At 38.7% G+C, this 27,889-nt stretch overlaps 3 protein-coding genes across 3 annotated transcripts; all 3 read right to left on the reverse strand.

Annotated features, from left to right (window-relative positions):
* Positions 1 to 21,961: 21,961 nt before the first annotated feature.
* On the reverse strand, positions 21,962 to 23,521 carry LOC147475410 (uncharacterized). Its single transcript, XM_086585409.1, has 4 exons — positions 23,357 to 23,521; positions 23,020 to 23,305; positions 22,287 to 22,480; positions 21,962 to 22,168 (listed from the first exon to the last, which is right to left on the reverse strand). The coding sequence occupies exons 1-4, from the start codon at positions 23,519 to 23,521 to the stop codon at positions 21,962 to 21,964; spliced, it is 852 nt and encodes a 283-aa protein (XP_086441535.1).
* Positions 23,522 to 23,686: 165 nt separating this feature from the next.
* Positions 23,687 to 24,079, reverse strand: LOC147475411 (uncharacterized). Its single transcript, XM_086585410.1, has one exon. The coding sequence runs from the start codon at positions 24,077 to 24,079 to the stop codon at positions 23,687 to 23,689; it is 393 nt and encodes a 130-aa protein (XP_086441536.1).
* A 1,848-nt stretch (positions 24,080 to 25,927) lies between these two features.
* LOC147475412 (uncharacterized) lies at positions 25,928 to 26,575 on the reverse strand. The gene has a single exon (XM_086585411.1). The coding sequence runs from the start codon at positions 26,573 to 26,575 to the stop codon at positions 25,928 to 25,930; it is 648 nt and encodes a 215-aa protein (XP_086441537.1).
* Between the last annotated feature and the right edge of the window lie 1,314 nt (positions 26,576 to 27,889).

Here is a 27,889-nt window from a genome sequence, read left to right on the forward strand (position 1 = left end):
ACCAACTTTCTACACTTTAAGTGGGCATTGATTCTATTCAACTGCATATCTTGATGAAGAAGTATACTCAAGATCTCCATGACAAGCACAAACAAATAAGGAGAGACTGGGTCACCCTATCGAAGCTCTCTTTTTCCTTCAAAATATCTTTCAGGTGTCCTATTGACCATCACTAAGTATGAAGGAGAAGCATAACACATATGTAGCCATTCAATGAACAGGAGATCAGGAAACTGGAACTTATGCAGAATTACTTTGATTGCTTGCCAAGAAACTGAATCATAGGCTTTCTTTATATCAAGCTTTATATCACATCTATTTTGGCCATGCTTTCTTGAATAACCCCTTAGTAACTCATGGGCCAAGAGAAGGCTGTCTTGATTGGATAGACCTTCCAGGAATAAAGGCAGATTGGGAGCTTGAGATTAAGAAAGAAATAAAATTCTTCATCCTGTTGGTTTGTACTTTTGACACACATTTATAAATGATATGATGTTACAACAAGCTATGGGTCTAAAAGAAGCAACAAAAGATGCATTTTTCATTTTAGGAATGAGATAGAGGAAAGTGGAATTTATACATCCTATCAATTTTTTGTGGAGAAAAATGTGTTTGATAGCTTTAATGAAATCAGCGCCAATAGTATCCCAACTTTCTTTGAAGAAGCATGTGTTGTAATCATCAGGGCCAGGTGACTTGTTATCCTCCATATCAAATAATGCTTCCTTGATCTCTAGTTCAGTTATAGGGGTTACAAGAGAGTTGCTTGTATTTTTATCAATCTCCACCACATGTAGGTTATTGAGGAACCCAGAGTCACAATAAGCATCAGAGGGCACACCAAGAGGTTTAGTGTAGAAATGTAGGTACTTGATCCTTTCCTTATCTTTTTATTCCTTGTGCATCTGTGATATCCCATACATAGTTTCTAGTCTTCTTCTCCTTCAAAGCATTAAAGAAATATGCACTACACTTATCCCCAAAACATACCCAATCAATATCAGTTTTGTGGAAGATGTCAGCTTCTTCCGATCTATGTTAATCAAGTTGCAAAGCTTTGCCCTCAACTCAAACTCCTGAACACTAAGGAAGTAGTCTAGTAGATTCTGATGAAGCATTTCTTGAACTGTTTGGAGCTGCATTCTAGTTTCTGTAAATATCCTCTGAGTGTCATTACAGAAAGATCTTGCCCAACCTTTTAACACAATCTCCAGACTTTTCATCTTTCTTGTTAACATGAACGGAAGGCTACCATGATCAATTATATCCTAACACTCCTTAAGAGTGGTGATAAGAGCCCAAAACTGTAGTTTTAACCCCTTAATAATCATACTTTTAGACCAATTATGTGAGTAATAAATAAGAGTTAACACTGATTACGTGTTTTTTATGTATTTCAGGCAGTAAAGTCAATTATGTGCAAAAATGTGCTACTTTGGCGAGATAAAGGAGAAAGGATTGGTTTCAAGGAGACAAAGCCTTTTTAAAGCCCGGTAAAAGCTAAGAAGTCAAAGTCAACATGGGCAGAAACATCACACAAAGTCAGCAGAACTTCTGAAGGCCGTATCTTTGGACTCAAACCTCAGAATTGGGTCTACCTTATGTCAAAACGACCGGCTCGGGAAGAGATTTCTAATGGTTCAAGTCTTGACCTAATCAGAGGAGCAAAAATGGATGAAAAGTCTGTTGAAGCCAAATCCAGCTGAAAAGCCCTTTCCGGACTAAAAGAATTGGGTTTTGGGCCCGATTTTCTAGCCCAAAACATGGCTCCAAGCCCATGCACGATTTTTAGATCTGAAGCATATAAAAACAAAAGCTTAGCTCTTTGTTAATGGTAGCTAATTAGACATAAACTATAGATAATTCTAGATCTAGTTTTAACTGTTTTTAATTAAGTTTAGTTTCAATTCAATTCTTGTTTTAGATTAAACTCTTAAATCATTGTTCTTCATCGATTAGATAAATAAAATAGTAGATTCTTATTCATTTCGATTTTGTCATTTACAATTGTTTAGATCTAAATTCCTTTATTACTTGTTATTCATTTCCCAGTTATTACCTAAGATTTCAATTATTGTTCAGACAAATTGCATAAAGATAGAATTTTTATATGATGTCTAGTTTTAATTCAATGGGAAATGATAGTTGTATGAATCAAGGCTAAACCTCCATTAGAGGGGTTGAAGAAGCCTTGATGAAGCTTGATCTTTGTTAAACTTAGAAATCGTCGTGATAGTTATTCCACTCTAGAAACGATTAATTCACCATGAGAATGGGTTTAATCGCTCATATGCTAGTTATGAATTGGTAGAAATGTCATGTATAATTAGGGATTAGAATTACTATTTTGATATGTGAAGCATTCAATTTGGATCACGACGAGTCTTTGTTAGTAGGATTAAGTCGAGTTAAGGTGGATTCAATTCCCTTTAATTCTTTATCTAGATTCAAACCCTTAGCATTCTATCATTTCGTTATTCGTAACTTGTTAATTGAATTCACCTCGTAGTAAAGAATTCCCCTCGTAAATCTCTCACTAAACTTATGATTGATTAGTTGACACGAAACCATCGCATGTTAAAGAATTAGGAGTGGAACGAACTTCCTACTCCACTATATCTTAATTTGATTGAGAGTAGAAAACTTTGATAAATTAGATTCATGAATATAGTTCTAGTTTTACTAGCGTGTAGAGTTCTCACGAGCTTTAGTCATTGGTAAAACTACTCTTTTTACTTAAAAATATCAAATGGCGCCGCTGCCATCTTAGTTCCCTTTAGCATTGGTTTCATAGTATAATTAGTCATTTTTAAGTCCCATTAAACCCACCCACCCTTGTTTGATTCATACTGTGGTTGTCCGTTTCAGCATTGAAAAGTTCCTCGAAAAATTACACGGAGTGCACCTGCGGCCAAACGCCTGGAACCATGAGCGACTGCTTAAACCGAAGCGACCAGCGACCCAAACAAACCGTGTAACTTGAACTTACACGGAGCGCACCTGCGCCCTCTGCTGAAATTGCCCCATTTCCTCAGGTTTGTTTCAAACTTTCCATTTCTTCAAGTTTTCAGTGTTCTAACTTGTTACACACACTGATCACGCGTAAACAAGACGCTATTCGTAAGCGAAGCAAGGAGGCATTCAGGTACTCCTTTCTTCACACCTCGCATCTCCAGTTAGAGGTTTATACTAGTATATCAAGATTGTTTGGAGTGTTGTCGTGTTTAGACTTAGACTTGCATGAGATTAAGGTCTGGCCGGAGAAAAACACCGAACATAATTAACCGTCAACGTCAACAAACACGTCTATCTAGTATACCAATCACTACACCTCTAGCTACTATTCCACACACCACACCTGACATAATGGCTGAAGAAAGAGAGACTCCTCTCTCCGACTTTTACAAAGCCTTGAGCGATAGCCCTAAATCTTGCATCGTTTTAGCAGACCAAGTGGGGGATTTTCGAATCCCCCCAAACATATTTAATTTGTTACCCGTTTTTCATAGACCATGAAAAACCTTATCAGCACATGCGTAGGATTGAAAAAGTCCTTACAACATTCCACCATCCTACGGTTGGTGCGGAACAAATTAAACTGAGGGTATTTCCCTTCACCTTAGCCGATAAAGGCGTCTTGGTTAACGCTTGGCGCCTAATTCTGTGGACTCGTGGGCTAAACTTGTTTAGTTGTTTATGGAACATTTTTAACCACCCCTAAAGACGGATGAGATGCTTTCCAAGATTCATTTCTTTCGACAAAATCCTCATGAATCATTTTCAGAGGCTTGGAATCGTTTCACCGATCTCCTTATATAGTGTCCACATCATAACCTAGTGAAAGACACGTTAGTTAAATTTTTTCAATGGACTTCTACACCACCATAAAGAAGTCCTTGACATAATGAATGGGGGTAGTTTCCTAAGTAAAGGAGCCTCGGAAGCTTACAAATTTTTAGAAGATCAAACTAAAAAGCAATAATAATAATTGGGGGTAGTGATGATATCCCCGCTCTTCTAGTTCTTCTTTCAGGTTAAGGCGCCCGGTATGTTTGAGATTAAACCCGATCCAGAACTTTAAAATTTAATCGAATCTCTAACTAAAAAGGTAGAGGCCATTTCTGTTCAACAAAAGCCTATCCCCGTCATGAATGTCAACTCCAACCCATGTAATTTCTGTTTGAGTCCTGAGCACCCTGACTCCTATTGTCCTCTCACCTATGAACAACAACAATCAAAGCTAGATAATGTTTGCTCCATTAATAGCTATCCATTTCCTAATGCCCCATGGAGACAAAATCCCAACTTCAGTTGGTGAAACAATCAACAAGTTACACCTCCAGGGTTTAATAACCAAAATGTTAGGCAAGCAAACAATTATAACCAAGCTCCACCTAGACAAGGACAAGGTCAAGGGAATTATAATAATTATAACAACCAAGCGCAACCACGACAAGGTCAGGGTAATTATAATAGTTATTATACCAATAGAGGTACCGTTCCGGTTAACAATAATAACTATCACAACCCGCCCATAAATAATGAACGTTAGATAGTTCCAGTCGCACCACCTGTGACTACTACACCTACACAACCGGATCGTATCGACGCCTTTATACAGGTTACCAAACAGCTTTTCCAATCAATGACTCAATCGAACCAACAGCTCTTACAATCCATAAATCAGGGCATACAACAGTTAGCCCAAGAGAAAGCCCAACCGAAAGGCGTGTTTCCAGGCCAAGCGATATCAAACCCTAAAACAGCAAACACAGCCTTTGAGGTAAACGGTAATACTAGTACGGAAACTACAACCGTAGGTGAGCTAAATGCCATCACCACTCTCCGTTCTGGTAAAGTGGTTGATAACAAGTAACTATGCCTATAGTTACCCCACGAGTAGTCCTTACACCGGATATCAAACTAGATACCGAAATAGAAACTAAAGAGCCTACCACTGTAGAGGTACCAGTTAAACCACAACCTAAGAAACAGATACCCAAGGTTAGACATCCAGTTGAGCCATATGCTAAATATAGAGAGAAACCACTGTTTCCCCAGAAATTAGCCATGCTAACCAGGGATACAAACTTTGAGGAGATTAGGAACTTTTTCAAAAATCTAACGATAAACCTTCCTTTTCTCGAAGCTATTAAAAAGCTACCTAACCACGCTAAGTTTCTTAAGGAGTTGTGCACTACTAGGCGTAAGACCAACATACCTAAAGGCGCCTTTCTAACCGAGCAGTTCCCAACTTTATCAAAAATAATGGAATTGTTAAGTACAAGGACCCCCGGGTCGCCCCATTTGTAAAATGCACCTTAGGGGAATCCCACATGGCGACCACTTTATTAGACACGGGGGAAGTGTTAACTTATTCCCGTTTTTTTTATATAAACAAATAGGTCTACAAGAAATGCAACCTACAAAAATGACGTTGCAGTTAGCGGACAGGTCTATAAAGTATCCTAAGGGTGTAGTGGAAAATGTGCTTGTTAAGGTTCAGGATTTCTACTATCCTGCAGATTTTGTTATCCTCGATACAAAAGTCGCTAACGACTCTATACCGATCATCTTAGGGCGCCCTTTCTTGGCAACTGCCAACGCGCTTATAAATTGCCGCGATGGTAGGATGTCCTTATCTTTTGGCCATCTTTCTGTTGAGGTAAATGTTTTTAAAATGATGAAACAGTTACCAGAATCATCTATAGATGGGGAGGTTAGCATGATCGAAAGTTTAGCTCAAGATTATTTTAACAACACGTTTCCCGAAAACCATATGTATAAATTCCTTTCTTTTGGAACTTCAGATTTTGTAAATGACTCCTACTTAGAGGAAGTCAACACCATCCTTGAGTCCACACCAATTGTAGACCCTTCGATTGCTCCTTATACTGAGTATGAAGACTTGCTACCTAAGCAAGTATTCATTACGCACGATGAGGACCCTGACGAAACATCTATTGACATTCCTTCCACCTCGGTGCTTAAACCTCTTCCCCCGGAGTTAAAATATATTCAACTTGATCCGGATGGTAGTCATCCAGTAATTATATCTTCTCTGTTATCTAAAGATGAAGAGACACGATTAATCAGGGTGATTAGGGAACATCGGTCTGCGATTGGTTGGTCTTTAGCCGACATTAAGGGAATTGACCCTAATGTTTGCACTCATCGTATCCATTTGGAGGATAACGCGAACACTTCTCGCGAATCTCAGCGTCGCTTGAACCCTGCCATGAAAGAGGTGGTTAGGGAAGAAGTCTTACAATTACTCGATGCGGGTATCATATACCCAATCTCCGATAGCGAATGGGTAAGTCCCATTCATGTAGTTCCTAAGAAATCGGGGGTTACCATGGTACGTAACGCTAAGGGTGACTATGTTTTCACACAAGGTCCTATGAAATGGAGAATCTATATTGATTACAGACGTTTAAATGCTATGACACGAAAGGATCACTTTTCTTTACCTTTTATAGATCAGATGCTCGAACGTCTAGCTGGTCATGCTTTTTATTGTTTTCTGGATGGCTACTCTGGCTATTTTCAGATTATTATTGATATTGATGACCAAGAAAAGACTACATTCACGTGTCCCTTTGGAACGTATGTCTATAAACGAATGCCTTTTGGCCTTTGTAATGCTCCTGGTACCTTCCAGCAGTGTATGTTTCATATATTTAGTGACATGGTAGAGCGCTTTATGGAAGTTTTCATGGATGATTTTTCTATCTATGGAGACTCCTTCACAGATTGCTTGTCTAACCTGTCTAAGGTTTTGACATGGTGTGAAGAAAAGAGCCTCGTTTTAAATTGGGAAAAGTGTCATTTCATGGTGAAAAAGGGCATAGTACTAGGTCACATTGTATCTAGTGATGGCATCGAAGTAGATAAGGCCAAACTAGATAAGATAGCGACTCTACCTATACCACGGACTGTCCGTGATATTAGTGCCTTTCTAGGCCATGCAGGTTTTTATAGGCGCTTTATTAAAGATTTCTCGAAAATAGCTAGGCCTTTAACTAATCTGCTTTTAAAGGATGCCATCTTTGATTTTATTTTTAACTGTAAGCAGGCTTTTGAAACTTTAAAAGCCCCCCTAACCTCTGCACCAATTATACAGCCTCTCGATTGGTCTAAACCTTTCGAACTCATGTGTGATGCTAGTGATTATGCAGTTGGTGCTGTCTTGGGACAGAAACTAGATAATAAGTCCAATGTTATTTATTATGCTAGTAAAACCTTAAACGATGCTCAATGGAATTATACAACTACTGAAAAAGAATTCTTAGTTGTCATTTATGCTTTAGATAAGTTTCGTCCTTATTTGGTGGGTTCTAAAACTTTAGTTTACGGACCATGCGACCTTAGGTACCTTCTTGCAAAGAAGGATGCTAAGCGAGAGATTAATCCGATGGATTCTTCTCCTGCAAGAGTTCACATTAGAAATAAATGACAAAAGAGGGTCGAAAGCGTAGTTGCCGACCACTTATCTAGACTTACAAAGCGGCGATGATAGTGATTCCGAGTCCATACCGGACTCTTTTCACGATGAGCATCGTATGCTATTTTTTCAGCACCTTGGTATATGCGACATTGTAAATTATTTAGCGGCTGATGTTATTCCTTATAATTGGTCAAGAAATGAAGCGTAAGAAGTTCTTGGCGAGTTAAGTTATACTCTTTGGGATGAGCCCTACCTTTTTAAGTATTGTGCGGATCAGATTATTCATCGATGTATTCCCCAGTGGGAATATAATGAAGTTCTATCATTCTGCCATGACAAAGAGTGTGGTGGCCATTTTAGTGGAATAAAAACAGTCGCTAAAGTTCTTCAATGTGGATTTTATTGGCCTACCCTTTTTAAGGATGCCCAAGTGCATTGCAAGACGTGTATTCGTTGCCAACAACTTGGACGAATCACAAAGCGTAATATGATTCCACTAAATCCAATCATGATAGTAGAAATTTTTGACGTTTGGGGCATTGATTTCATGGGTCCCTTCCCTGTTTCCCATGGTTTTATTTATATTCTAGTTGCCGTGGACTACGTGTCTAAATAGATAGAGGTCATGGCTTGCCGTAGCAATGACCATAAGATAGTTGTATTTTTTATTAAGGAGTATATTTTTTGTCATTTTGGCATTCCTAAAGCCATCATTAGTGATGGTGGAACATATTTTTACAACAGAGTTGTTGCATCTCTAGTGAAAAAGTATGGAGTTACACACAAGGTAGCAACTCCTTATCATCCACAAACTAGCGGACAAGTAGAAGTTTCTAATAGGGAAATCAAAAAGATTTTAGAAACAACTATAAATCCTGATAGGAAAGACTGGTCGAAGCGTCTATCGGATGCCTTATGGGCGTATAGGACGGCTTTCAAAACTCCTATAGGTATGTCTCCCTTTAGACTTGTATTTGGGAAACCTTGTCATTTGCCCGTTGAATTAGAGCACCGTGCTCTGTGGGCTATAAAAAGCCTTAACTTCAATATTGATGAGGCGGGTGTCAAACGCAAGTTGCAATTGAATGAGCTTGAGGAAATCCGTAGCGATTCTTACGATCTCGCGAAGGATTATAAAGCTAACATGAAACGTGTTCATGATAAGCAAATCTTGCGCAAAGACTTTGTGGTCCGTCAAAAGGTCTTGCTTTACAACTCCCGTCTACATATTTTCCCAGGGAAACTAAAAACCCGTTGGTCTGGTCCTTTTCTGGTTACTGAAGTCACCCCTTACGGGGCAATCACCTTGGTAAATCCCAAGGACAACAGTACCTTTCAAGTTAATGGTTAACGGTTAAAATATTTTCACGAACTTATGTCCCCTGATGTAAAGGAAGTCCTTTTACAAGACCTTGTCTATGAGGACTGACATTTGTCATTTGGTGTACTTCCTTTCACTTCAATATAGTGGTAAGTGCACCATTCAGGTAACCGGGCCCTCCCAATGGAGTGTGTGGCTGTAAGTACCGGATCCTAAGTCCATGTTTCACATAATTCACATTTTCCACTTTTGCTTGTTTTCTCGGGTTTTGAGTCATGTTCCTCTATGGGGTGAATTATGTATTTATTGTTTTTCGTTTTTCTTATAATAAACTAATAAAAAAATAAAAAAATAAAAAATAAAAATTCTAAAATCATAGAAATAGCAATCCAACAAGTCTTGGGAATCTGACTTTAAACGACCCACGTTTAAAACAAATTTTGTGTTTAAAAATTTGTTTGGGGGTGGGCAGTCGGTCTTTCTATCCGGACTGCTCGAACTTTCCATTTATGTTGCTTAGGCCCGTTAGTCGTAGTTCATTCGGGTTGACGTTATCTATAACTTAGATTTCCTTCGTTCGCATAACTTACATCATACACGCACTTCGAGGCATTTTTCCACCTTCTTATACATCACCCATGGTTGGAATTGAGTGTTTTATGGATCATTGGATTGGAAATTCTCTACTGATCATTTCCATAACTCATTCGCCAAAATCGGACCAGTAACGAAGCGGCAAATTGAATTTGAAATTGCGCAAAATATCGAAAAAGTTTGGAATTCGAATTGGGCTTGGGCCCAAACCGCACCCATGTGCGTGGCACAGGCGTCTCCTTCCTTCCCAAAACGCAAACAGTCAGTTTCCTTTTCCATCCCGCCAGTTAACAAGGTTTAAAGGAAAACCTAACAACCAAAAATAAAAAAATAAAAAAGAAAAACAAACACCAATTTACACCACACCCATTGTTAACCACCAGCCCGAGTTCTCTCAAACAAAATTTCCACACCACCGAAAACAGCCGCCAATTAAAAATTCCAACCTGCCACCGTACCCACCACCGCCCCACCACCATTATTTTTAGTTATTTTTCATCAAACTCGCCTCCTCCACCATCTACAAACCATTCTTTGTTTCAAAAAACTTCAATGGCGCTACGACAAAGAATTTTGCCGGAGCACGCGTTTGCTACCGACCGCTTCGCGCCATTTTTCGACGCGGAGATGATGAGGAGAAATTGGAATAGACTGTGGTACTCAACAGAGGATTTTTACCACTATGATTTGGTAGAACAATTCTATATGAAGAAAGAGGTGGAAGGGGATCGAATTTTTGTTAAGGTTGCGGGGAGAAGGAGGGAAGTAACGAGACAGTTGTTGGTTGAGCTTTTATGCGTTATGCCTGAAAGCAACCTAGAAACTACCATTCAAGAATCCCAGTATACTGGAGTTCCTGCTTTCATGAAAGATACTGTCGTGGAAGGTGAATACAATCCGAGTTCTCATTACGTCTGCCAGTCAAGTCTGAGAACCAACCAACTGACTGTAGCTAAGTGGATTGGTAGGAACGTCCTCGGGAAAGAAAAAGTCAGCGATATCGGTCTGCAATGTCTGCACATTCTCTGGATTTTGCAAACGAATAATTATAATTTCTGCATCCTTGATTTAATTTTTAATGTGATTAGAGAAGTGGGACAGAGCACTGCGCCCATTCCAGTATTGATCACTAAGATCATGCGGTCTTTTAGAGCTGTCGCAAAATCTGCTCCTATTAAGATCAAATTGCATTCTAATGCAAGTATTTATACGTATTGCATCCAAGAGACTTGGTCATTGTCTAAAGGAAATGTAGTTGAGTTGGAGGATGAAATGGAAGATATGACATGTCTGGATGAAGATGCATTTGATAGTTGTAGTTCTAATTTAGAACGCATGAAAGTCTTGCAAACTAGCTTGCGTTGCGTTTATGGTATTTGTGAAGATATCCGAGATAGACAGATTGTAGTTCAAAATAAACAAACGAACCTTCAGACGAGAGTTAAAATGCTCGAAAGGGGTCAAGAAGATATCTTGTCTAACATGGAGACTATCCACTAGCAGCACCAAGCCCAGTATGCAGTACTCAGGACTGAGATGGAAGCACAGCGCTTGTTCCGAATAGAGATGCTACGACGCATGCCACCCTTGGAGGATTCTGTTTCAGACGAGTCTGAGAGGCATGAGCGTCGTCGCCGAAGGATAGATGGCTCAAGCCATTCTTCATCCCAGGACCAATCTCCATCTCAGGGTCCATCTTCATCACATGGCTAGGTGTTCACCATCAGTTTGTGTTCGCTGTTATTTCATTGTTTTTATTGTTTTATTAGTTGGATTTTAATTCAATAGTTAAATTTAAATATTAATTTGTTTGTTTTATGTTGTTTGGATTTAAATTTTTTTAATATAATTGGTTATTTTCGAATTGTGCGTGTTTTTATCATTAATCCCACCTTCTCGAATTGTTTGGGGGTGGTAATATTTATACCGAGCATAATTTGTTATATGATCATCTTCTGTAAAGTTGTCTTGGAGTAAAGGTTGAGAATTTGGCTGATATCGGCATATCTATGATTATGTGTGGTGGTAGCATGAAATCTAGGAGAGTTTAGAAGTTACTATTCTAAATCCAGTATAAAAGATACCAGGGTTGTTATAAAATCAAGAATATGGTTTGTTTTCGTTTTCGGGTTTGGAAATTTTCTATTTCCGGAAATTGCCTTAAACAATTTGGCAACTTGCCGATTCGTTTTGGAAGCTCAGAACCTATTTCAACTTCCTTCATTCTACACTCACAACCCACACTACACCCCACCATCATCTCTTACCTTTCACTCTAAGCTTTTCCTTCTTTTTCCTTGTAAACTTCTGCTTCAGCATTTACGAGCGCACCTGCGCCCTAAACACTGTTAGAAATTTTACTCAGAGCGCACCTGCGCCCAAGTTGAGCGCGACTCGTGCCCAAAATACTGTAAATCCAAAAACACCCGAGCGCACCTGCGCCCTGACCTCCGTAAACACGAAAATTTCCAATTTTCTGAGGGTTGTTCCAGGATTTTTGGAGTTGTTCCAAAGAGTAGTTGAGATGACATCTCCTATAGTCATACTTGAACAGTCTTTCGAAGACGTGTTGGGAACCGAGACCTATGGACATTGGTTCCGAAATAGGATCCCTAAGTTAGGAGTTAGGATGGTTTCATCTACGGTAAGTGATGACGATTCATATTCACCTGACTTCTCGCTTATTTCTACGACCATGTTAGTTTCTATTGTAATCAGGATGGAGAACAAGAATTCTCCGTCGTAGTCGATGACACGACACTAGAATTCAATAAATATGTGGTAGCTTTAGTTTCGGGATTAGCAATACCTGATCCTGTTCACACATGGGGATATATGACCGATAATGCATAGCTTTATGATTATACATATTTCCATGAGTATTATGGGGGAGGGGTATTTCGAGTAATGGACCAGGGGTGATATAGCATTGCCCTTGGTAGCCTATCCCTAAACGTAGGCATCACCATGTTATTCATCCTGATGAATATTTTGGGGGAATGGTTGTTCACTTCTGCAAACAGTACTGATGGTGACATTTTCCTCGCTTTAGCTGAGGGACATCACCGATATGACATTCCTCGAGTTTTAGTCGCTAGTCTTAACAGAGCCCAAAGCATGAGGCGTAAGTATCTTCTTATGCCTATTTTGGTAAGCCACATCATGCGTAGTCTTAACAGATTGGAAAAAGGTTGAAGTCATGTGACCCACCAATTGGGTGGTTCGCTCATTGTGAATTATGACTTGGCCGGGATGGCAGGTGCAGCCTCATTTGGTCGCCCCATACATCCCATCAGACATAATAACACTTAACAAGTTAGCATTAGTAGATGATAAATGGCGGCAAGCTTGGCAAGTTATAATGGCCTGGCAGGATGCGAAGGAACCTCATCTCTTTGATGAGGAGGAGGATGCTTAAGTGGGAGATAAGGTAAGTTTTTAGTTTTGTTATTGTCTGCTTATGTCCCAAGCAATTTAATTCTGTTAACCCCATAACGGGTGGAACTCTTATAGAGTTGCATCAGTTTTCCTTCCTATATTAGTATGTTCTACCCTTGTTTTACAAATGTTCCAAAATTTCACGCGTTTCCATGGTATTTTCCTACCCTCGTTATTTAAAATACTTTGAGGACAAAGCATGCATTTTGGGGGGCATAGAAACACGTGTAATTAAGGCATCTGTTAGGATATAGATATGTATAATATACACTTTTTTTCTAGTTAAAATTTTAAATTGAAAAATATAAATAAATAAGTTTATGCTATACACTTAGGAATATTGGTATTGTTTTCTTTCTCTATGCTCTTAATAATCTAGAAGTCTCACATAGCTTTTGCATTAGAATAATTTTTAGAAACTTAGGTTAATATGTATGTAATAATCTTTGCATCTATGTATAAATATATTACATGAGTATCTATGATTGTTAGCAGTAAGTTTCTAAAATCTAGGCTAGAGTACTTATTCTACAAATCCTGTGTGAATATAGCCTAAAGCCTTATATGAGTGCAACATTTGAGAAATGACACAAGGGAGAAGTAAAATCTGGATAGAGAAATCACACGTCCACTTGCTTGATCACTATACCATATCCTAAGCGAGAATTTTGGCCCTCTTTGGATCGATATAGCCAGAAATTCAAACCTATGAATTATTTTCCGCTAGTCGCCCCTCTGAGCCTTTCTTTAGCCTTCCATAAAACACAATTCCTTTACCCTGTTACAAAAACAAAACAAAATAAAAAATTCAACTTACCCAATCTAGAATAAGTATGAGAATAGAATGAGTGCAGAAAGAAGAAAAGAAAACCCTGTGTAAACAAAAATTAGTTAGTTGCTTCAGGAAAAGAAAAGAAGTTTCCATCCAAGGAAAAGAAAAATAGAAATAGAAATAAATAAAAACTCCAAAAATAGAATAAAAGGGAGTCAAAAGCCAAAGAAAAAAAAATGGCTAAGGATGGAAACAAAGTGTAGAAGCAAAAGTAAATAACAAGGTTTTTTCTAGTTACATAATATGAAGACTCTATTATCTCAGACTTGTCCTTTTTGAATATCCATTTCCTTCCTTCTTAAACCATCTCCTATCCCCCATGAACACCTAATAAAGACCTCTAGCTCAATTAGGAATAGGTTAGTGTGATAGTAAGTGGCAGATGTGTTTGATCGACTCTGGCTTCCTTGTTTGTCATTGATATTGTAAGGTAAAGTGTGCCCACTGCACATTGGAGTAGCGAAACTTGAGCGGAAAAATCAGAGTGGTTTTTGTCTTGACATTTATGTGAGGACCTACTTAAGGACGCTATTCCGAGTTTTCAAAAATGGACCTGCTATTGCATTTCATAGTATTACTCATTGTATATATGTTTATTATAGATGATCGATTATTATGCATATATTAGCTTAGGGTTCGACTTGATTATTCTATATTCATTGCTAGTTAAAGGTATAGTTAATTTAGAGCATGAATAAGGAAACAATTTTTTATTTCTTAGTCGTTATAGTATAGATGAAGTTTGTGAGTACCTTCACTGGAAAACTCTCACGAGGCTATAACTCATCCACTAGGGAATTCCTAGTGGTTTAAGGCCTTGTTGCATATGGTCAATGCAATCGCACTCAGCGAAACGAGATTAGTTAGAACTCCATTTTTTGTCACTTATTCTAATTTCTCATATTTGCTTGAGGACAAGCAAAATGCTATTTGGGGGTGGTTTGATAAGAGCCCAAAACTGTAGTTTTAACCCCTTAATAATCATACTTTTAGACCAATTATGTGAGTAATAAATAAGAGTTAACACTGATTACGTATTTTTTATGTATTTCAGGGAGTAAAGTCAATTATGTGCAGAAAAGTGCTACTTTGGCGAGATAAAGGAGCAAGGATTGGTTGTTAAGAAGTTCTGTGATAAAGGCCAAGATTCAAGGAGACAAAGCCTTTCTAAAGCCCGGTAAAAGCTAAGAAGTCAAAGTCAACGCGGGCAGAAACAGAACACAAAGTCAGTAAAATTTCCGAAGGCCGTATCTTTGGACTCAGACCTCAGAATTGGGTCTACCTTATGTCAAAACGACTGGCTCGGGAAGAGCTTTCTAATGGTCTAAGTCTTGACCCAATCAGAGGAGCAGAAGTGGACGAAAAGTCTATTGAAGCCAAATCCACCTGAAGAGCCCTTTCCGGACTAAAAGTATTGGGTTTTGGGCCCGATTTTCCGGCCGAAAACATGGCTCCAAGCCCATGCACAATTTTTGGATCTGAAGCATATAAAAACAAAAGCTTAGCTCTTTGTTAATGGTAGCTAATTAGACCTAAACTATAGATAATTCTAGATCTAGTTTTAATTATTTTTAATTAAGTTTAGTTTCAATTCAATTCTTGTTTTAGATTAAACTCTTAAATCATTGTTCTTCATCGATTAGATAAATAAAATAGTAGATTCTTGTTCATTTCGATTTTGTCATTTACAATTGTTTAGATCTAAATTCCTTTATTACTTGTTATTCATTTCCCAGTTATTACCTAAGATTTCAATTATTGTTCAGACAAATTGCATAAAGATAGAATTTTTATATGATGTCTAGTTTTAATTAAATGGGAAATGATAGTTGTATGAATCAAGGTTAAACCTCCATTAGAGGGGTTGAAGAAGCCTTGATGATGCTTGATCTCTGTTAAACTTAGAAATCGTCGTGATAGTTTTTCCACTCTAGAAACGATTAATTCACCATGAGAATGGGTTTAATCGCTCACATGCTAGTTATGAATTGGTAGAAATGCCATGTATAATTATGGATTAGAATTACTATTTTGATATGCGAAGCATTCAATTTTGATCACGACGAGTCTTTGTTAGTAGGATTAAGTCGAGTTAAGGTGGATTCAATTCCCTTTAATTCTTTATCTAGATTCAAACCCTTAGCATTCTATCATTTTAGTTATTAAGTAACTTGTTAATTGAATTCACCTCGTAGTAAAGAATTCCCTCGTAAATCTCTCACTAGACTTATGATTGATTAGTTGACCACGAAAACCATCGCATGTTAAAGAACTAGGAGTGGAACGAACTTCCTACTCCACTATATCTTAATTTGATTGAGAGTAGAAAACTTTGATAAATTAGATTCATGAATATAGTTCTAGTTTTACTAGCGTGTAGAGTTCTCGCGAGCTTTAGTCATTGGTAAAACTACTCTTTTTACGTTTATCAAGTGGCCTTAAAATATTTATGGGGCAACCAGAAGTTACAAAATCAGGGGCTTTTAAAAAAACTTAGGAAAGACATAACCAAAGGGCAGTGATCAGAGACTCCTTGAGTTAGGACTTCCACGTTTGTAGACAAGCTCATAGATGACCAGGCAACATTTACTAAGCATCTATCAAGCTTTGACCATATTCTAATGTTTTCACCTCCACTATTCCAAGTGTAGAAATATCCTGAAACAGATTGATCAAAAAGCCCTACTACATTCAAGTAAATTGCAAATGGATGGGTTTCTCTAGGGTGCACAACCCTATCGCCAATTGTTTCATGGGAATGTAATACATTGTTAAAATATCCCATTACACACCATGGACCATGAATACCTACACTTAGGCCCTTCAACTCCTCCCATAAAATCTGTCTATCATGATTATTATTGCTAGTGTAAATAGTAGTTAAATTGAAATTGAACCCATACTACAAAATGGTAACCTAGCTTACAATACATAAATTGTACACCTTCCACCTCCTTTTGAACATCCAAAAAACTTTTATCCCAACTGAGCCAAATTCTGCCATATTCATCACTAGTATAGTTGTGTTTTATTGCCCATAGTGGACATACTATGCTTTTTATATTTAAAAATTTCTCCATTTTTACATTTGTTTCCAGAAATTACATACAACTACTCTTATTCTCTATTACAAAATTGTTCAACTGCTTTGCTTTCGTGAAGTCATTCATTCCCCTGACATTCCAACTACATACTTTTATCATTGAGAATATTTAACGGCCTTTCTTCTTTCCACTCCCTTTGCATCTCACCCTGCCACTTTTCCCAGATTGTGGCTACTTGATCATCTCCCAAATTTCTATCTTATTACATTTACATTACTGCATTACAACCTTTCTTATGCATAATGAAAAGACAACTCATAGCTTTTATTCCCTTTTTCAGGTTACAGAGCAATTTAGACCACTTATCATAAAAGCTGTGTCTTAGCATCAAAAGGAGCCTTATCTATGCTTATTCCGAAGACTCAAAGCTACTATGAAAAAGTGCTGAAAAAGTTAAAGTCAAAGGTCAAAGGTCAAGGACTCAAAACCAGATAGCTGAAAGTCAAGTCCTTAACTCAGAAGACCAGAGATAGATGTCCTTGACCTAAAAAAAAAATCCTTTCTCTAAAATCGATCTTGATCAAGAAGAAATCAAAAAGCAAAAGGAAAAATCAAAAACATAAAGAAAACTTGGTGAGGTGTCTCATATGTAATGGGAGAGGGCAAATCAGTCTTTTATAAACGTAGGGGTATAAGAACTCAAAAGTAGGATGAGAGAATGTACCTAGACTTATTCTAGTATCATGTAGGATTTTATTTTCAAGTCTTTTTTACATTCAAGTCATTTACCTTTTGTTCTTCATTTTCAATCTAGTTATTTCTTCAAGTTTTTGTTCTTCATTCAATCAAGTTATTTCTTTCAAGTTTTTGTTCTTCACTCAATCAAGTTATTTCTTTCAATGTTTGTGCTTTCAAGCAATCTTTCAATCAACTAGTTATTTCTAATGTTCTTCAACTAGAGTTAGCAAAACAAGTCCTAAAGCTAAGAAACCTACCTTCTTTCCTTCTAAAACTACCAATCATTCAAGCTTCAAACAATTTATGGTGAACCTCAATCAAATAAACTTTGAACTTACCACAACTACAACTTTAAATGGCACCGCCATCATGGATTGAAGGAACAAAGATGTTTGGTTGAGCATCTAAGGAGGGGAGCATCACTCTTACCTTTTCATTTCTTGTTTTTCTAATTTTTCATTACTGATATACTTTTTTGCAAATCCAGGTTCGAGATCAACATGCTGGAGAGGAGCTGAAGCTACAGCTAGAGGACGGAGTGACTTTGCCGAGATCGTGTGGGCGACCACCCAGCCACCTCTACACACCGGTGGTTGGTTTTTCACATTTCATTCATTTTCAATGTATAGTTATACTGTGAAACTCAAATTTTGTAATAAAGTAGTATAAATCAGTGGACTTTGTTGTAATAGATAGAGATAAAAAAATAATGAGTTTTTGATTAGTTATTTAGATTGATGTGAGTGGAACACTTGGTTAAAGTTGTGCAACTTATCAAGAGTTAGATTTTTCATTGCCTTTGGAAGTTCAAGTGTGCAAGCTAGGCAAGTCGTGAATCATACGCTCAAGCACTTTGAATCAACATGGTAATCAACACTCTAATTATGTTTAGCTCTAGTTAATCTAGGTAATCTATCTAATTTAGTTAATATAGTAGTTTTAGTATTAGTATTAGTTTACTTTTATGTTTTGGGTCCTTGAAGGCAAAATTGTTTAATTATCAAAAACCCGGATTGTGGGCTTTTTAAGTGGACCTTTTTTTTGTAACCTAAAACAGGGACCGCTCGAACGGTTGGGCCTGATTCTCAGATCACGTGCCAACCAACGTCGCCTTCTCCTCAAGCAGTGTATAAGCACGGCTTGAGAGGTAAATTCGATCTAAACCTCCTTGAAGCCCATGTAAAAAGATACCTTGTGTGTTCAAGTATGCTTATGTGATTGTTTGAATTTTAATTTCCGCACTGCAATTTAAATTCACGCATAAGGCTGAACTCGAGCTACATAACAACCATTGGGAAGTCAATCCCCAATGTAGATAAATCGGACGTTGCTTGATTCTGGAAGGCCTAGACCAAAAAAAATAAATTAAAATCAATCAACTAGTGCCCAAAGTAGTCATGCTCCTCCAGAAAAGGACAAAAATATAGCCACGAGGATTTAGAGTAATTGATAAATGCACTTTTGTACGTGTAAAAATATTTGACTCTCACACACACTTGAGTACACGTTCAAATACCTCACTCACATGCACGTTGCAATATAATTGGAGTGAGGGTTTCGTTCCACACCAAAAGATCATAATGTTTGTTACAACTAACTGGAAATAACTCTTTGAGGAAATTATATGAGCAAGATTTTATAAATATTATTCAAACCATTTTCTTAGGCGACTAATATGCAAGTTACTTAAAATTGCTTTCCTAATCAAGAAATCTAATGGTTGTTAAATGAAGTAGTAAAAAGACATAGACTTTAATTTTGATATAAAGATTTTATTGGAATCCATAAAAAGACATAGAAAAGATTACAAGACTACTTAGACATAAAACATATTACAAGCTTAACTTAACAAAAACCAAAAACCTCACATGGAAACTTTCTACTACGGACTAAAACTAGCTAATGGAACAAAAATTGTTTCTTGCTAATGAAGCCTCCTTTTTATAGCAAGAGATTGCTCTCATTTTCTTTACATCCATGTGAATTTCTACCATCCAACTGTATCCTTAAATGAGAAACCTTGATTTTTCATGCCACCACATCATTTGCCAACCAACTAAGATTTTGTTTGCCAAAGCGTAATTTGCATCCTCCTAATCAAGCCACCTAATAAAGACATTTCGCCAAAATCCATCAAAACTTTGTGCCACCTAATTATTCCACCAATTAGGACTTTTGTGCCATTTAATTAAGCCACCTAATCATGCCACCAATTAGGACTTCTATGCCAAAGTACATAAAAATCTTTCATGATTTAAATGCAGCTTGATTTATGTGGAAGCTTGACGTGTGAGCTTGATCAGCAAATTCTATGGGTCCGCACAGTGGGTCCCTCATGCCTCGACTAGTGGCAAGTCCAAAAGTTGAATTTTTACAAAGTCCCGCCTATATGTAGAGCTCGTTGCACTGATCATTCTGATGGTTCATTTTCCGCCATTAGAGCCCAGGTTTAGAAAATATGGGCTTCTGGAGTTTGATGCTTTTCAGCACGTTCATCCTATTCTGACTTGAATTTGTCCTTTTTGCCTCCCTGGGCTTCACGTGGGCTAAATTGGAAACTTCATGTAGATACCATATTCTGTGCTTAAATACTGGCATTTATCCTCATTTTTACGTTGATTGCTCAAACCTGCAAAAGCACAAAAATATGATTATTTCATGATTATTAAACACATAATTAACCAAAATGTTATGTCCTTATGGGGTTTTATATTATAGTTTTGGGTGCTTATCACACCACACCCAAACAACACTTTTCTTATCCTCAAGCAAATAAGAGACATTAAAACAGATAAGTGGCAAAAAATGTGTAGTCCTAACTAATTCTCGTTTCGCAGAGTGTGACTGCATTGACCGTATGCAACAAGGCCTTAAACCACTAGGAATTTCCTAGTGGACGAGTTATAGCCTCCTGAGAGTTTTTTTTTGTAGGAAAAATGTGAATATATTAATATAAATATAAGGTTACACGATGAAACATCGTTTACATGTTACAGGATAGGTTCCCACCATAGAGCAAAAGGAGTGAGCATACTCTAGCTAAATCTAAAGTACACCTAATTAGGACTCTCGAGTTTGGGTATAAAAGATGGTCATGATGCATTCTATTCCGATGCATTTATATCCAAAATCGCACCATACTTTGCTGCCGAGTTTGCACTGAAATTAGCTTCTCTCCAACTGTGTGTTATCCTGTAGGAGATCAAGTTTTGAGTGGCTCTTTCCATCTCGTTTTCAATTTCCAAGAAATGTGACCATTTGCGAAAGAATGAGCAACCGATTGGGAGTTAGTTTCTATCCATATTACCCTCCAGCCATGAGCAATGGCTCTCTCTGCTGCTAATACAATCGCAATGCTTTCTGCCTCATAATTGGTGACCACCCCGAGACCTTGTGCCAAAATTCCTAGTAGATTGGATTGGTAATCTTTGAATGTTAATCCAGCACCTCCTCATCCCGGATTTCCAAGTGAGCATCCATCACAGTTAATTTTGATCTCTCCTTGTTCAGGTGGATACTAGTTAACTTGTTGGATTGCACTGAACGGCTTTGGCTTGCATTCGATATCCAAAGAGTGTAGTATAGCAAGTTCGGCAGCAGTGTTATACATGTGACTCTTGGACAGACGCCCAGTAACTTGAATGCCTTTCCTTACCTGGTTCCTTATGTGTCCGGAGCTGAAGCTTGAGTTGTTGTATCTTTTAGAGTTTCTCATCTTCCAAATAGCTACTAGCGTACTTAAAACCGCAGAAGTCTACAACTCTTTGATCAAAGGACTTGCAAGTCATTTTGCTTTGATAAGTCCTTTTATGTCTACCCCTCCTATTGCTATTTGCAGATTCATATGAAATATTTATAGAATCCATTCCCAAAGTGCTTGAGAGGTGGGACAGCTCCATAACAAATGCTCGTAACTCTCCTCCTCTTCTTTGCATCCATCACATCTGGAAACAATCGGAATGCTTTTACGCTTCACCTTATCATCCATCAGAATGATTCTTTGCAAGATTTTCCATGCAATTCCAGCTGTCCTGGGGTGCACATAGCTGTTCTAGATGATTGTTCCCCACCAGACAACGACCCCCTTCTCTCTGATTGTTTCGAAGGCAGAGGACATCGAGAAATTTCCTTCCTTATCCGGTTTCCAAATTCTTCTATCCTCAATTTCGATACTTGGAGGCAGCAGAGAGTTCAAGCTATCAAGGAAGCTCCATTGGTTGTTCACAATTAGATCTCGAACTTTTAAAGAATGATTACTCCAGTCAAAGTGCGGATGCAAGGCCATGACCTTGTTTGGACCAGCCCAATCATCTCTCCAGACGTCTAGAGAGCTACCTGAGCCAATAGTCCAGCCCATATGCCCTTTCATTTCTTCCAAAGCCCATTTCAGCCCTTTCCAGATGGATGAGCATTTGTGACTAGCCAACCACCTTCTGTGCTTCAATTTGTATTTTTGCACCATATACTCTGACCATTGGCTGTCCGTCATGATCATTTGCCATGCCAGTTTCATGAGCAGTGCAAGGTTCAACTTTTTCAGAGGTCTAAGACCTAGACCCCCCTTCCGCCTTTGGCTTGCACACTTTCTCCCATTTTAGTGTGATAGTCTTTCTTACTGCTGGGTTTCCAGACCAGATGAAGCTTCTGATGGCTTTTTCCCCCTCCTTTATGCTCTGTCTCGGCCATTTGTAGATTCCCATGTTGTACACTGGCATGCTGTTCAGTATAGTCTGTGCAAGGACCACTCCCCCCTAAAAAGAAAGTAACTTTCTTGCCCATCCACTTGCTCTCTTTTTTATCTTGTCAACTAGAATTTGCATGCTGGATTGTGTGACACGACCTTTGAATAGTGGTACCCCCCAAGTATACCTCAGGCAAGGAACCTTCCTTCATGTCAAAAATTGCTTCCACCTCTCTTCCTTTGGTGTCTGTCATGCTTCTGAGGAACAACTTACTTTTTTCCCTATTAATGAGCTGGCCAGCTGCTAGTTGGTAGTCATTTAAGCAATTTCTCAAGTATCTGAGGCCTTTTAAACTTCCATTAGCAAATAGGATGATGTCGTCTGCAAACAGAAGGTGTGATGGAGAGTAAGTATTCCCAACAAATGCCATAGGGATGGTTTTGCCTGAACTTTGTAGCCTCACTACACTTCTGCTGAGAGCAACTATGCGATAGCAAAAAGAAGCAGAGAAAGGGGATCCCCTTGTCAAAGTCCTCTGCCAGTGCCAAAGAACCCACACGGTCCACCATATATCATAATAAAAATCTTTGCGCTGCTGAGAATGTTCTTGATCATGTCACGGAAATTTGGGTGGGTTGAATCCAAATCTCTCCAGTACCATAAAAAGGAAGTCCTAGCTGAGAGAATCAAATGCTTGAGAGATGTCCAATTTGATGATTGCATTTCCACCCCATCTTTTTATGTGCATATCATTGATGAGTTATGAGGCCATTGCAATTGTCGTGCTTCATGTTCTCCCCTTTAAAAACTATGTTGCTCACAACAAATGATTTTCATGGCAATAGAAGTTAGCCGGTTAGCCAAAATTTTAGTAACAATCTTAAAAAGGAAGTGACTTAAACAGAGTGGCCTGTACTGACCAATTTCTCGAGCATTCTTGCATTCCGGAAATAGCACCAGAAAATTTGAATTCATTCCTTGCAGGATGATGTGATCAGTGAATAATGAACTAATGGCTCGACAAACATTAGCGCTCATAATGCTCCAACATTTCTGGAAGAACATGCCCTGAAAGCCATCAGGTCCTGGGGAGCTTTGTGGATCCATACCCATGATTGTGTTTGATATTTCTTTCCAGCTAGGTATAGCTATGAGCATATCATTTTGTTGTTCTGTAACCGCATGTAGGATGAGGTTCAGAAGCTCCTGGTTCCACAGTACCGGGATGGCCTCAAACTTGACTTTCTAGGCTTGTACCATGTACTCCTCTATAAGACCTTGGTCATGCAATAGAGTTCCTTCCGCTGTCTTGATCTCCTCAATAAAATATTTGGACTGCCGAATCCGTGCTTTGGCCTGGAAATAAGCAGAGTTTCTATCCCCTTCTAGCTCCTCCTTGATGCATGCTCTTTGTTTCCACATAGTGGCTTCAGTGTGCACGAGATTTGAGATGAATTTTTCCGTTTCCATTTCTTGTAAGTGTAGCTGGACATCAAAAGATTCCTACTCTTGCTGCTTTTAGATGTCTTTGAGGGATTTATTTGCCTGAGCAATTTTATCTCTAGTGCCCCAGTATGTATTTTTGTGCTAGGCCTTTAGAGTACTCTTGAGTCTTTTGAGCTTGCGTATGACAAGACGAATAGGACCATCGCACATTGGCTCACTCCAGCTTAACTTTACCATATTCATGAACTGATTGTGCTCTAGCCAGATCTTTCTAAACCAGAACAGAACATTGTCAGGCCTAATGTTTTTGTTACACCATCCTATTACTGGTGAGTGGTCAGAGAACTTGCGTTGCAATATCTTGCATCTCCAGTTAGGATTCACCAGCAGCCAGCTGTTACTAACGAGAGCTCTGTCTATCTTTGCCAAAATCCACTTCTTCCCTATTTGTCTATTACACCAGGAGAAGCTATGCCCCAGAGTGGCCGTGTCCAAAAGAGCATTATTGTTTATGAAGTCCACGAACTCACTCATTGCTCTTTGGTTCAGACACCTTCCACCTTTCTTCTCTGTTCTTGTGGTAATGGAGTTAAAGTCACCAATTACAATCCAGGAAGTGTTTAGTGCACCAAAAACCCCAAGTTCTTCCCATAATGCTCTTCTTTGTATGTAGAAGCATTTGGTATGGACAAAAGATATGAAATGCTAATTCATATTTATAGTTATATATTGATCATTAATGGCAACCACATTCACCGCCATGTCGTTCTTCCAAAAAACCTAGATATTTACTATTTTGCTATCCGAGTGGTTATGAGCAAAAATATTGTTGTTGCCCCTATTAATCAGCCATGAAGGAGTAACATTGGGAGCTATGAGAGGCTCCGCCAAACCGATCAAGTCTGGCTTGTACTTCTGTATGATTTCTTCTAAGTATAACTTAGGAGATGTTCTTCGCATTCCATGAACATTCCAGAAAAGGATGTTCGTCATTGATTATGCTGAATTATTTTTTCTCGCCCTTGTGGATGGAGGAGAGTACTCCTACAACATCCATTGCGGCTTATTCTTTTTCTTTACTTTCGTCTGCCATGGTTCTTCACCGGCCTCTTCATTCTCATCATCAGCAAAATCAGCCCAGTTAACCAATCTCAGCAGAGAATTAGCCTCAGTTATTAATTTGGACCTGTTTCCATCACCCAAGGTTGGTGGCTCAACATGTCCTATCGAGGTCGATGAATATGAGTCTAGTCTTCTGCTATTCGACCCTCTACTACAATGCTCTTATCCAGCGGAGATAGTAAGTTAGCGGCTCTTTGATCCAAAACAGCTCCCCATTTTACTACCTGATCCTCTGTTAAAGAATTCGCCTCAACAGTCTCTTCATTTATGAAGTTAGACACTATGTTGGAGGAAGGTCTATGGGCCAAAGGAGAAGCAAAACTCTCACCCACAGGAGGGGTATTCACAACTTGTAATATGACAGCCTCTTCAAGATTTGATCGAAAGTTGGGTGCTATGATAGATGGAGGATCTTTTTAAAGGAGCGAAGCCGGAATCCCCTCGACTTAGCCCCATTATCTGCCAGCTTTTCCATCCCTTTTGCCTCACAGAGCACTTCCAGGGATGCCTCGATCTCAGACGATGCCATATCATCCACCTCGCCTATTGCTTAGGAGCCTAGCTCATGTCCTACAATTGATTTCTCAATACTGCCACCCCCCTGATCATACACTTTCTTTGAATTCGCAACTGCTATAATCACTTCCGCACCCTCATTATAAGAGTTCTCCTTCATGCCATCTAAAAAGAGTTGCTCAGAATCACGCTCTAGAGGTAAGGTCACTGCTGTGATCTGCTCGTTCACACCCTTTGCAGTAAATATCGATGATGTGATACACTCTGGCGCACCTACTATAGATATATTCTCTGTAGTGGATAATGCCACTGCTTTCCCCATGTTAATCTCCAAAGATTTCTTTGCTAGGATGTGGTCCTGGTCCTCATTAGCGGCCACAATATGGTCATTGTCCTCTACAGTGTATATCTCGTCCACTTCAAGCCCCTCAAACCGATTTTGTGTCTGGACTTCTTTGGGCTTGTCAGAGCTTTTCACTATCCACAATGACTCCTCTTGCTTGCTGGACTCTCCAGTGTTCTTTTCCTTTCTGCGTCTTCTGCGACTTTCTCCCATCGGTTCCAATGGGGGGGTGGCATCCACTACAACCTCCTTATCCTTGTTTCCCTTGTTTTTGTTATGCGGCATATCGTTTCTAAGCCTCCGACATTCCGTTACCAAGTGTCCCACGATTTTGCAATGTGTGCACATTTTTGGTAGTTTTTCCACCTCGACAGTTTGCCAGAAGTTGATAAACTTCGTCCTTACGTAGATTTGATCCGGAAGAGGTCCACGTCAACCAAAATGTTGGCATAGTATCCATACTCTCTGTTGAAGGTTTTCTCATCTATTTGCATAGGGTACCCCACTCCCCGAGTAATGGACATCAATGCCTCCGGCTCCCAATATTCCTGACCGAGTCCAGGCAATCTAATCCAAACCAAACCATGAGATTGCTTTTGGCTATCGGGATTGAAGTTTGTAGTCCATTGGCTGATTCTCATAGGCATTTTGTCAAAGTCCCACGATCCTTTCTCCCAGACTCTGTTTAGATCTTCTACATTTGAAAATCGGAGAAAGAGAAAACCTTTTCCAATGGGAGTGATCAGCCATTCCCCTAATGGTTTCCAAATTTGTGAGGCAATGACTCGAACTCTCTCCAGCGACACTTTTTTCAAATTAATCCTTCCTACCAAACAATGTTTGCAAAACAACAAACCCTTTTCGTAAGCTTTCTCTGGGATAGTGATTGCTGGGTATTGCCCCATCTTTTTGGGGATTGGTAGTTCCTGGAATTCCACTGGTTGCCGAAGTTGGTGGTTTGCGGCATCCACATAAGAAACTCTCGTAGTTTTAGATTGAACTGCGTCAGCACCCTTCTCAGTGTGGGTTGACAAATTATGTTGAGTCATTGTGGCTGTCAACATCTGATTGGGCTTCTGAAATTTGTATAGGTCCATGGATATATTCCTTGTCAGAACACGACACTGTGAAGCAGTGTGGGATTTCACCTAAGAGACTTTGGAACCTGCGAATAGAGGAAGTGAAGAAGCAATTCCAATTCCAAGCTTTTGGAACTCACACTATTTTCAGTGAAGGATTTTACCCAAAAGCATTGGAGAAACCCGCCTTCCAGAACTTTCACTGTTAAGCAGTGGAGGATTTTACCTAATGTGGAAGGTTTTGTGAAGAAGAAGAGGATAAGTTTGTTTGCCTATATATATCCTAATAGGCAAAGATGGATCACATACGTAAAAATTAAACAGGCAACGTAAAATAATATACTACTCTAAATGACACGTGGTTTGCATAATAATTTGATTTCGTCAATACTCAGTGAGATTGTGAATGTCATATAGAAAGCAGCTTCATCCCAAAGGGCTTAGAAACAACTTACCCAACTCATATTTTAACCCTCGTTGAATATTCTCCTCTTGACAAAATCAAATTATTGAACAAAATAGTACACTCATATATGGATAGATGTTAATCATGCAACAATGTCCACTGATACGTATATATATGCTAAACCTGCAAACAATAATATACAACATGGTAATATATAGAGACGGGAGTGTTAGGAGTTGAAACCTGGAAGTGCCCATGCTACGTTTATAAATAGCGCCTTCAACAGCCTTAAAACACGTTCTTATGCTATTGGAACATGATACGAGTATTGTTCCAGGTCCGAGAACTGAATTTGGTAGTCCTCAAAAAAATTCAACCTATTCAGTAATTCATGGAGCACGGGCGCGCTCTGAAATAGGCCAACTAAGGCACGGGGCACGCTTGGTACTTTTCGTATGTGGCCAGTTTTTTTTTTAACTGCCTTTCTTCTTTCCACTGATACGAATAATGAAAAGACAACTCATTACAGCCCTTCTTACGCATAATGAAAAGACAACTCATAGTTTTTATTGTCTTTTTCAGGTTACAAAGCAATTCAAATCACTTATCATAAAAGCTGCATCTTAACATCAAAAGGAGCCTTATTTATGCTTATTATGAAGACTCGAAGCTGCTATGAAAAAGTCAAAGTCAAAGGTCAAAGGTCAAAGACTCAAAACCAAAGAGTTGAAAGTCAAGTCCTTTAACTCAAAAGACCTGAGATAGATGTCTGATAAGTAGAAAAACTACACACACACATGTGAATGTAGAGGGGACAGTAGATTTATGATGCTTGAACAGTAGATAAAGAAGGTAAAACAGTAAATTGAATACTCTCT

This window comes from Coptis chinensis, chromosome 9 (assembly GCF_015680905.1).
Source record: "Coptis chinensis isolate HL-2020 chromosome 9, ASM1568090v1, whole genome shotgun sequence".
Lineage (NCBI taxonomy): Eukaryota > Viridiplantae > Streptophyta > Magnoliopsida > Ranunculales > Ranunculaceae > Coptis > Coptis chinensis.

What these genes read in the sequence shown, in the direction of transcription:
- LOC147475410 (XM_086585409.1), bottom strand. Translation starts at nt 23,521, where the DNA reads ATGTGGAAACAAAGAGCATGCATCAAGGAGGAGCTAGAAGGGGATAGA. An exon ending in GTCTTATAGAGGAGTACATG is followed by an intron (nt 23,306 to 23,356) that starts GTACAAGCCTAG and finishes CTGTGGAACCAG; the next exon opens with GAGCTTCTGAACCTCATCCT. An exon ending in CAAGAATGCTCGAGAAATTG is followed by an intron (nt 22,481 to 23,019) that starts GTCAGTACAGGC and finishes TTCTGTTTGCAG; the next exon opens with ACGACATCATCCTATTTGCT.
- LOC147475411 (XM_086585410.1), bottom strand. Translation starts at nt 24,079, where the DNA reads ATGAGTGAGTTCGTGGACTTCATAAACAATAATGCTCTTTTGGACACG.
- LOC147475412 (XM_086585411.1), bottom strand. Translation starts at nt 26,575, where the DNA reads ATGACTCAACATAATTTGTCAACCCACACTGAGAAGGGTGCTGACGCA.